The sequence below is a fragment of the Equus caballus genome, chromosome 1 (assembly GCF_041296265.1).
Source record: "Equus caballus isolate H_3958 breed thoroughbred chromosome 1, TB-T2T, whole genome shotgun sequence".
Classification (NCBI taxonomy): domain Eukaryota; kingdom Metazoa; phylum Chordata; class Mammalia; order Perissodactyla; family Equidae; genus Equus; species Equus caballus.
In genome coordinates, this window is record NC_091684.1 from 139,189,850 (window position 1) to 139,200,671 (window position 10,822).

Here is a 10,822-nt window from a genome sequence, read left to right on the forward strand (position 1 = left end):
ACAAAGGATCTAATCAGGCAGGGCCTTGGAGGCCATTAAGGTAAAGATTTTGTAAACCATTATCATCTCCATTTTACAGATAGGAAACCAAAAGAAAGTACAAAGGACGTGCCTAAGGTCAAAGAAAAAGTGAGGTCTTGGGAAGTACCCTTTGTTGCTACTGTGATTTCTACTCAGGGCTCAGGCTTCTCCTCAGAGAATACAAGTATTCTTTAAAAAAAAAAACAGAAAGAGGGGCTGGCCTGTTGGCGTAGTGGTTAAGTTCACGGGCTCCACTTCAGCAGCCCAGGGTTCGCAGGTTCGCATCCCAGATGCAGACCTACACACTGTTCATCAAGCCATGAGGTGGCAGCATCCCACATACAAAGTAGAAGAAGACTGGCACAGATGTTAGCTCAGGGCCGGTCGTCTTCATCAAAAAACAAACAAAGAGATTATGTGCCTCATCTAGGAAGGAGGCAAGGTACCTAAGATCCAGCAATCCCACTTCTGAGCACATTCCACAGGGAACTCTCAACAAGGGTCCCAAATGAGCCGTGTACAAGGATGGTCACAGCTGCACTGCTTGGAGCAGCAAGGGGTTGGAAACAAGAGGTGCCTAATTCTAAGGGAATAATAAGTAAAATGTGGTACATGCACATGACTGACTGCTCTGCAACCAAGAGAAGTAATGAACTAGATACACGCATAGCATATGAATAGAGCTCAGAAACATAGCATTGGTTAAAAAAATAAGAAACTGAAATAACTTTGGAGTGGTCATTGCTTCTGTTCAAACAGTCCTAGCTCTCCTCCTTCCAAGAAGGCCCCTACCCTCTTTGAAGGCCAGCATGGCCATGTGATTTGCTTTGGCCAATGAAATGAAAGCACAAGTGACATGTGTCACTTCTAGGCAGAAACTTTAAGAGCCAGAACGTGCTTCACAAGATTTCCTTCTCACATAAACTTATTTCAGAGATGGTGCCTCCATCAGCCTGGATTTCTGGTGGAATCCAATCAACAGAGCCTCCCTCCACCCTGCAAGTGTGTTAAAACTACTGGGATTTGGTGGTTGTTACCTCAACATCACCTAGTCTATCCCGACTGATAGAGATTTATAGCACAACAGCATTTTTAATAAAAACTGAATACATTTAAAGTGTACAACATGATGACCTGACACACATACACACAGCAAAGTGATTACTACAGTCAAGCTAATCAAATTAACATACACATCTCCTCACGGTCACCATTTTGTGTGTGTGTGATGAGAGCACCTGAAATCTACCATCTTAGCAAAATTCCAGTATTCAGTAGAGATTAACCATCGCCATCACGCTGTACATTAGACCTCTAGACTTACTCATCCTACATAACTGCAGCTCTCTACCTTTGACCAACATCTCCCCATTTACCCCACCTCCCCAAACCTGGTAACCACCTATCTACTCTCCGCGTCTATGTATTCCACTTTTTTAGATTCCACATGTAAGTGAGATCATGCAGTACTTCTCTGTCTGTATCTGGCTTATTTCACTCAGCATTACATCCTCCAGGTCCATCCATGTTGTTGCAAATGGCAGATCTCCTTCTTTTTTAAGGCTGAATAACAGCACAGTAACATCGAGCACTCTAAGCACAGAAACACAGGAAACAATGCTATTTACCTCCCAAAGGTACACATGTACCCAACAAATGGGTGGAATTACAAAACCATATCTTAAATACTCTAGAGTGGGTGCCTGTGAAAGAAAAGGAAATGAGGAGAAGGGAATGAGAGTACAGGGGAAAATTAAAGGAAAAATGAAAAGGTATAAAAAGGTTTGTTAAACACATGGTGCAAATATTAGAAATAGTATTCACCCAAAAAACATTTGTGCGCTTATGTGCCAGGTACTATATTCTAGGTACTACTTACAGAGCAGTGAATCAAAAAAAGGTAGCCCTAGGCTTATAGTTCATGGTATACAGAAGAGACAGATATTTAAAACACCCTAGTAAAAATTAGACACAGTAAACAAGTATCATTAAAAAATCACATGACATGAAAAAGAGGGACTTACTTTAGATTAGGTGGTCTGTGAGTATCTCCAAGGAAATGAGATTTAAGAGAAGTGAAGATTGCTTCCTTCCTAGCTTGGGAAGAGGAAGAGATGAGTCATTCCAGGCCAAGGGAAGAGCATGTGCAAGACCCTGGAGGGAGTATGGACCATCCCATGGAGGAAGTGAAAGAGAACCAGCACAGTGGAAGAAAGGAGCAGCAGGAAACGTGGTTAAAGAGATGGGGGTGGGGGCCACAGCAGGCAGATCACTCAGTCTCACAGCCTAATACAGTGAGTTTGGATTTTATTATAACTGCAATGCAACCATGAAAACATTTTAAACAGGGGAATGATATGATCTTATTTCCAATCTATTTCTTTCTAACACTTAGCACCCTTGAAATACGCTCATAAATTTCTGCAAAACTTTCAAAAGAAGTATTTTTGCATTCTTTGTCTTCAAGGACCCCCAGAACTTGCATAAACTTCAGGTCCCATATAACCCAGCTAGATCTGAAAGAGGTAAGTACAATGTGAGAGGTAAATCCCAAGATGCCAGCAAGCTACAGAGGAGAAGCAACCTTACCAATTTAGTACCGGGTTCTTTACCGGCAACGGATTGTCTTCTTTAGTTTACATTGCATGATAATGATCAGAACTGTGCCCTGGCCTAATCACAGAAATTATGAGAACAGCAGCTTTGCTTAAGAAACACTCACGGAGGTGAAAGATGAAGATGTGCACAGCTTTCCCCCCATTAGTGCCAGAAAATGTAGGGGAACAGTCCTTGTTTGTCTCAGGCAGCCTACACCAAGATGCCTCCTATTGTAACACAGCAATGAGTCATGAAGGTAGATGCAAATGGCACAGAAAACTAAGAGAGGGAGAGTCGTTTATCCAGAAGCAAAGGCACCCTAACACACATATGCACCACCACGAATGGAAATTACCTTCCACCTTCCTTCATCCTTCTCAACATTTACCCAGCTAACATTCATGGAAGGTTTACTATGTATTCACTCATTTAATCTTCACAGCTGCCCTAAGTAGGTTCTATCACTAGCCCCATTTTCACAGATTAAAAAAACTAAACCTAAGCCTTAGAGAGACTGAGAGACTTGTCACAGGTCACAAAACCAAAAGTAACAGAGCCAGGCTTCAAACTTCGCCTGACTTCAGAGTCCAACCTCTTAACACTGTTTAGAATCTCCCAGTCTCACCCAAATTTTTCTGCCAACTCCAGGGTAGTTTCTTCTTTTCCTCCCAACATTGTTTTCTTTTAATGAAATTCCCCCCTTTTGCAAGAACATAGCTGTGGTGTCACAACTAACAACAGAATGACAACAGGTACTTCTACTCAGTACCTTCCTCCAAATCAAACAGGAGCAGGATGATGAGGCCACAACATTCAGCTGGAATCCACGGTGGTCAAAACTCGGCCTGTCCTGCCCCACCCTGGGAGGCTTTCCGGCTTTTTTAAGGGAATAAAATTCTGTACACTAAAACTGAATGTTTGCAAAGCAATCCACTGACCTGTATAAGTCAATATCATGGAAAACAGACACTAAAGTATTGAAAGGGGTTTTTGGGGAGCAGGTCTGAGGAACCCGGTTGAGCTCACACCACAGGCTCACCTAAGGCCTTGTGATCATTACAGGGATGGACAGAGTCACCAAGTCAAAGGTCCCTGGGCTATTAAAATCTAGAGAGAGAAAGGAAGGTTACGGAAATCACCAAGGGCAGAAGGTGCAGGGCTACTGGATTCATTTCACCAGCTAGCTTCCTAAAGTCTCCAGCGTGCAGACGAAAGATTAAGAATCAAATCTTTTCTAGTTACTTCTCCAGCTAGCCGGGTCCCTCACCCAGGACACAAAAGAGTTGTGGGAGCTCAGAAACATCCATGAAACAGCCTCATCGTTATTTAATGAAATAAAGCGCTGGACTGTGAGCCACGCTGGAAGCTGCTGAGATGGAGCAACTTGTGAATGGTTTCCACGGCCTCATGTTCACGTCCCAGGTCAGGAGGTTTTAGGGCGCATGGTCAAGAAAGCCAGGGGCGTCACGGGTGGGGAGTGATTTGTGGAACGAATGAATGAAGAGTCAGATGAAGAAGAGGAAAGCCGCTCCCTCCGAGTCAAGACAGTTTCCAGGAAGACGACCAAGGACCGGGAGCCCCCTAGGTCGGCCAGGGAAAAGCCGCGGGGAGGCCGGTGCGCACACGCCCCCGCGGGCCGGGCGGCGGCGGCGGCCGCGAGGCACTCTCGGCCCACAGGTGTCGGGCACCAAGGCGAGGATGCTGCTCGCCGGTCCCAACTCCACACTCTACACCCTGAGCAGAAGACGCAACGCGATCTTAATCCTTTCCAAAGCCCGTGTTCCCCTCTCCCCGTTACAGGCCAGAGTCCCCGGGAGACCGCCGGGGAGGGGCGGGGGATGAACCAGTCTATTTCGGGGGGAGAACGGGAACGGCCAGCGGCCAGGGATGCCTGAAAAGGTCGGGAAAGGGGAGGAAACATCGAGAGTCGCCGGGTCCCCTGGCCGGTCTGAGTCAGGAGCATAATCAGTGCTTAGTCACCGATACCTCGGCGGCCGGCAGTTCCTCGCCCGCCAGCCCGAGACCTACGTGACCAACCCGAGCGGAGCCCCGCGCCGCGCACCCGGCCCGGCTCCAGCGCCCCGCCGGGCCTCCCCAGCCCGGCCCCGGACTTACTCGGCAGAGCTGGTCCCGTTAACCGCCGAGCCGTCGGGGGCCGGGTTCAGCTGGATGGGCGTCGGCTTCTTCTTAGGCATTTTGGACCCGGGGAAGGCGCTTCCAACTCCGACAAGAGGGCGGCCCCTCCTGCTTCCTCCCTCTGAGCTGCCCCGCGCCCGCCGCGCGGGCCGAGTCGGCGCTGCGGGCCCGGGGCTGCCTTTGGGGGGCGCGCCCCACGCGGTGCGCCGGCGCCGAGGGGCCGGGAGCAGCCCGGGATTCCCTCTCTCCCCGCCTCAGCCCCCGGCGCCCCGGCTCGAGCGGACCCGCCGCGCGCGCACAAGGGCCCCGCTCCAGCTACCAGGGGGGAAAGCGCCGCCGCCGCCGCTTCCCGGCCGCTCCGCGCAGCCGTCCCAGGGAGGGACTGGGGGGCGGGGGAGGGCGCGCGAGCAGAGGGCGGGCCCGGGGAAACCACGCCCCACCGGGCTGCGGCGTTTACCACACCCACTCGGCTCCGCCCCTACTGCCTCGCCGACAGCCAATGGGGGCACGCCTCGGCGGCGGCTAACGCGGAAATACGTCACGGGGGCGCGGCGCGCGGGCCTGGGGGCGGGGTCCGGCGTTGGCTCCACAGCGCCCTCTGCTGACGTGAGCCGCCCGGGGGGACCCACTGGGAAAGGAGGTCGTGCTTGCTGGTTCCCGGGCGAATAAAGTTGACGGAGCAGAAGTAATAAAATGAATAAGGAAAAGGACCCTTTCTCATTTCCAGAGGAGAGGCAGCGTGGGGGAGTAGAAAACTTGTCAAGAGACTCCTTGCGCCTAACAAACTGGCAAATATATATAAAGTGGTTATACACACTACTAATCTACTAACGAGGGCACAGGGAGATGGGTACTCAGTGCTGATGAGATTGCAAATTGGGGCAAGCTTTTTTGAGAGAAGACTGGTAATATTTTTTTAAAGCCTTAAAAAAAACTTTTCAATCAATAATTTCAGTTCTATAAAACTTGAAGAAATAAGAATAACTAAAGAGATGAATAAAGGAGGCAGAATACCTATTCAAAAATGCACATTCAGTCCGTTTGCCCTCCGTAAAGCATTCAGTCTTAAAGGCATTAGGAGTGCAGAACAAAGTAAGCATCTGCACCTGGTGGTCCAGAGCGGGACGTCAGCTGCCCAGCTGTTTGCAATATATAGAGGAAGTAAGGTTTCCTTATTTTGTAGCTCTTGGTAGTGTTTGACGTTCTTATTATATATATAACTAATTCAATTAAAAACATTTTTAAAAAATTTTTAAACATTAACATGGGAATGTAAAATAGTGCAGACACTTTGGAAGATAGTCTGGCAGTTCCTCAAACAGTTAAATATAATTACCATATGATACAACAATTCCACTCCTAACTATATACTCGAGAAATGAAAAACGTATATCCATACAAAAACTTGTACACAAATGTTTATGGCAGCATTATTCATAATAGCCAAAAAGTGGAAACAACCGAAATGTCCATAAACTGATTAATGAATAAACAAAATGTGGCACATCCATATGTTGAAATATTACTCAGCCATGAAAAGGAATGAAATGCTGATCCATGCTACAGCATGAATGAATCTTGAAAACATTATGCTAAGCGAAAGAAGCCATTCACAAAAGACCATGTATTATATGATAGCATTTACATGAAATGTCCAGAATAGGCAAATCTTTAGAGACAGAAAGTAGATTAATCCGATTGCTCAGGGCTTGGTGGGGCAGGTCAATGAGGAATAGTAGAATGATAGCTAAAAGGTAGGGGTTTCTTAATGAGGTGATGAAAATGTCCTAAAATTGACAGTGATGATAGTTGCACATTTCTGTGAGTTTATTAAAACTATTGAATTGTACACTTTAAATGGGTGAATTGTATGGTATGTGAACTGTTTCTTCATAAAGCTGTTATTAGCCATCCCTGATGGTCTAGTGGTTGAGATTCCACACTCTCACCACTGCCTGGGTTCGTTTCCAGGTCAGGGACACCACATCACCCGCTATGCCATCAGTATTTCAAACACCGGCAGAGTCACCCATGATGGACAGGTTTCAGTGGAGCTTCCAGACTAGACAGACTAGCAAGAAGGCTGTGGCCACCCACTTCCAAAAAATTGGCCATGAAAATCCTATGAATAGCAACAGAACATTGTCTGATATAGCGCCAGAAGGTGAGAGGATTGTGCAAAAAGATGGGGCAGGGTTCTGCTGTGTAGTACATGGGGTGGCTAAGACCCAGAATCCACTTGAGGGCACTAACAACAAAAAAGCTGTTGTTAAAACAACAACATCAACAAAGAAATTAAGGGGGGAAATGGAATAACCAAGACAATCTTAAAGAACAGAGCCAGAGGATTTACACTACCAGATATCAAGATCTATGTAAGATTGAGTGTTTAAGACAGTATGTCACTGGCACAAAGATAGACAAATAGACCAATGGAGTAGAATAAAGAGTCTGGGAACAAACCCATATGTATTTGATCACCTGATTTATGACAAAGTTGTCGAAACAGTGCAGTGGGGGAAAGGATAGTCTTTAATTACTTTTTTCTTTTCTTTTCTTTTCTTTTCTTTTCTTTTTTTTTTTGGTGAGGAAGATTGGCCCTGAGTCAATATCTGTGCCAATCTTCCTCTATTTTGTATGTGGGACACCACCATAGCATGGCTTGATGAGTGATGTGTAAGTCTTTGCCCAGGATCCCAACCTGTAAACCCCAGGCTGCCAAAGCAGAGCATGTGAACTTAACCACTATGCCACTGGGCCACCGGGAGGACAGTCTTTTAAATAAATGTTGCTGGGTCGGTTGAATATCCATATGGAAAAAAATGTCTTGACCTGTCATCACACCATACATAGCAAATCAACTCCAGATGGATTATAGAACTAAATAAAACTTTTCAAAGAAAATATTGGCGAATATTTTCATAACATTAGGATAAGCAAATATTGGTTAAACAAGACACACAAAAAAATCATAAAGGAAAAATATGATAAATTGTACTACATTAATGTTAGTTACTTCTGACCTTCAAAAAACGTAGAAAGAGAGAAGAAATTTGCAATGGACATATTGGAAAGAGAACTCATATCCATAATATATAAAGAACTTCTACACATTAACAAGAAAAACACAGACAATCCAATAGAAAAACGGGCAGACGATTTGAATAGGCACTTAAAAAAAAAAGATATCCAAGTGGTCAATAATCGGGAAAAGACCCTGAACTTTTTTGGTTATCAGGAAAATGCAAATTAAAATTACAGTGTGAGTACTCGATCCCACTAAATTCTACACTTAAAAATGGTCAAAATGGTAAATTTTTATGTATGCTTTACCACAATTAAAAAAACCCCACTATGATACTACACCCACTGTTCTGGCTAAGTTGAAAAGGATAAATAATATCAAATGTTGATAAGATGTGGAGGAACTAGGATGGGACTCTCTTACACTGATGGTGGGAGTATAAATCCGTGCAACCAGTTTGGAAAACTGTTTGACAGTATCTACTAAGGTTAACTTACATCTACCCTGCGACCAGATATTCTACCCCTAGGCGTACACCTACAGAAATCAATAAATGTTCACCAAAAAACATGTACAAGAATGTTCATAGCAACCCTATTTGTGATAGTTATTAGGGAAGCAATTCAAATGTCCACCAACAGTAAAGGATAATGCTGAGTAGAAGAAGCTAAGCACAAGAAAGTAATACTACTTTATATAAATTTGAAAACTGGTAAACCTCATCTATGGCGGTAGAAGTTGGGATAGTGGTTATCCTTGAGGAGAAGAATAATAGGAAGGTGAGTTGAAGGGGGCTTTTAGGGTGCTGATAGAGTTTGCTTTCTTGATCTGGGTGGAAGTTACACAAGCGCATTCCATTTATGATTTATGTACTTTTCTGGATGTATGTTACCTTTCAATAAAACAATTACTAGAGAAAAGAAAAAGAAATTCCCTTGACATCACTAATCATCAGAGAAATGCAAATGAAAACCACAATGAGATATCACCTCACACCTGTTCAAATGACTCTCATCAAAACAACAAGAGGTAATGGGGCCAGCCTGGTGGTGCAGCAGTTAAGTTTGCATGTTCCGCTTTGGCAGCCCAGGGTTCGCCGGTTCAGTTCCCAGGTGTGGACCTATGCTCTGCTTATCAAGCCACACTGTGGCAGGCGTCCCACATATAAAGTAGAGGAAGATGGGCATGGATGTTAGCTCAGGGCCAGACTTCCTCAGCAAAAAAAAGAGGAAGATTGGTGCTCAGGGCTAATCTTCCAAAAAAAAAAAAGAGAGAGAGATAAATGTTGGCAGAGTAGGGAGAAAAGAGAACCCTTATGCACTATGGGTGGGAATGCAAATTGATACAGCCACTGTGGAAAATAGTATGAAGTTTCCTCAAAAAGAAAAAAAGGAAATTAAAAATAGGACTACCATATGATCCGGAAATCTCACTTCTGGGTATATATCCAAAGGAATTGAGGTTAGGGTCTCATAGAGATATCTGTACTCCCATGTTCATTGCAGCATTATTCACAATAGCCAAGATGTGGGAAACAACCTAAGTGTCCATCAACAGGTGAACGGATAAAGAAGATGTGGTATATGTATACAATGGAATATTATTCAGCCATGAGAAACAAGGAAATCCTGCTATTCGTGACAACATGGATGGACCTTGAGGGCATTATGCTAAGTTAGATAAATCAAAGAGAGAAAGATAAATACTGTGTGATATTACTTATATGTGGAATCTGAAAAGCCAAACTCAGAGAAACAGAGAGTAGAGCGGTGGTTACTAGGGGTTGGCGGGAGGGGGGAGGAAATGCGGAGATATTGGTCAAAGGGTACAAACCTGTAGTTCTAAGATTAACAAGTTGTGAGAATACAATGTACAGCGTGGTGATTATAGCTAATAGTATTGTATTATATACTTGCATGTTGTTACTAGAGTAGATCTTAAATGTTCTCACCACAAAAAAAGAATGGTAATTGTGTGACAGGATGGATGTGTTAGCTAATGCTATGTTGATAATCATTTTGCAGCATATAAATGTATCAAATCAACACATTGTACACTTTAAACTTACAAATGTTATGTGTCAATTATATCCCAATAAAACTGGGGAAAAAATAGAGAAATCACAACAAAACTTTTTTTCTCAGGAAACAGATCAGACTGAGCAAAACATATTTTAATTTGTTCTGTTTTGCTTTTTAGAGTGAAAGAATAATATAGGCTTTCCCTACATTAAAACATTTACTTCTGAGCATTTTGGTTTTTGTTTCAAATTTTGTGTGTTTTTAAAAAGTTATATGACCAATACCAGCTTATTATGTGGGGGAAAAAACTAGGAAAGTATAAAAAAGATAATAAAAACCATTCATGATACACTATTCAATGATAACTTCTGCTTACATTATGGAATCCTGTGCTTATCTTAACCATACTAACATGCATTGATAGTATAGGATCAGTGAATTTTATGATATTATCAATTTATGAGTTTTATTTTAGCGGTAAGTCTATATTTGCTTCTTATAAATTAAGATCTTTTTTTTTCTTTGAGGAAGATCAGCCCTGAGCTAACATCTGCTGCCAATCCTCCTCTTTTTGCTGAGGAAGACTGGCCCTGAGCTAACATCTGTGTCCATCTTCCTCCATTTGATATATGGGACGCCTACTACAGTATGGCTTGCCAAGCGGTGCCATGTCAGCATCCGGGCTCCAAACCGACAAACCCCGAGCTGCCAAAGCAGAGTGTGCGCGCTTAACCGCTGCCCCACCAGGCCGGCCTCTATAAATTAAGATCTTTTATTCTCTTATTATGAAAAATTCAGTTGGGAAATTAAAAAAAAAAGTCAAGTTATTGCAAACAGAAATTATTCCATATGAAGAAATTCCACGTTACGTTTTTTTCTCATTTTAATACCACATTTTCCTACTCTCTAGTCATGAGAGAACCCTGACTCTTTATTAAATGCTTTTACTATCATTAACTCCTTTTGCCTATAATTCATTCTGTTCAGGGTGGGGCTAATTTTTAAAATTTTAAAATAAATA

The 10,822-nt window shown here is 43.6% G+C and overlaps 1 protein-coding gene across 1 annotated transcript in view; it reads right to left on the minus strand.

The window, feature by feature from the left end:
* MAP2K1 (mitogen-activated protein kinase kinase 1) overlaps positions 1–5,139 on the minus strand; it is a 75,946-nt gene extending 70,807 nt beyond the window's left edge. Inside the window, exon 1 of the mRNA XM_023655001.2 lies at positions 4,735–5,139. Within this exon, the coding sequence (XP_023510769.1) occupies positions 4,735–4,814 (80 nt within the window). The 5' untranslated portion in view covers positions 4,815–5,139. The remainder of the gene's footprint in view (positions 1–4,734) is intronic.
* Positions 5,140–10,822: the final 5,683 nt, after the last annotated feature.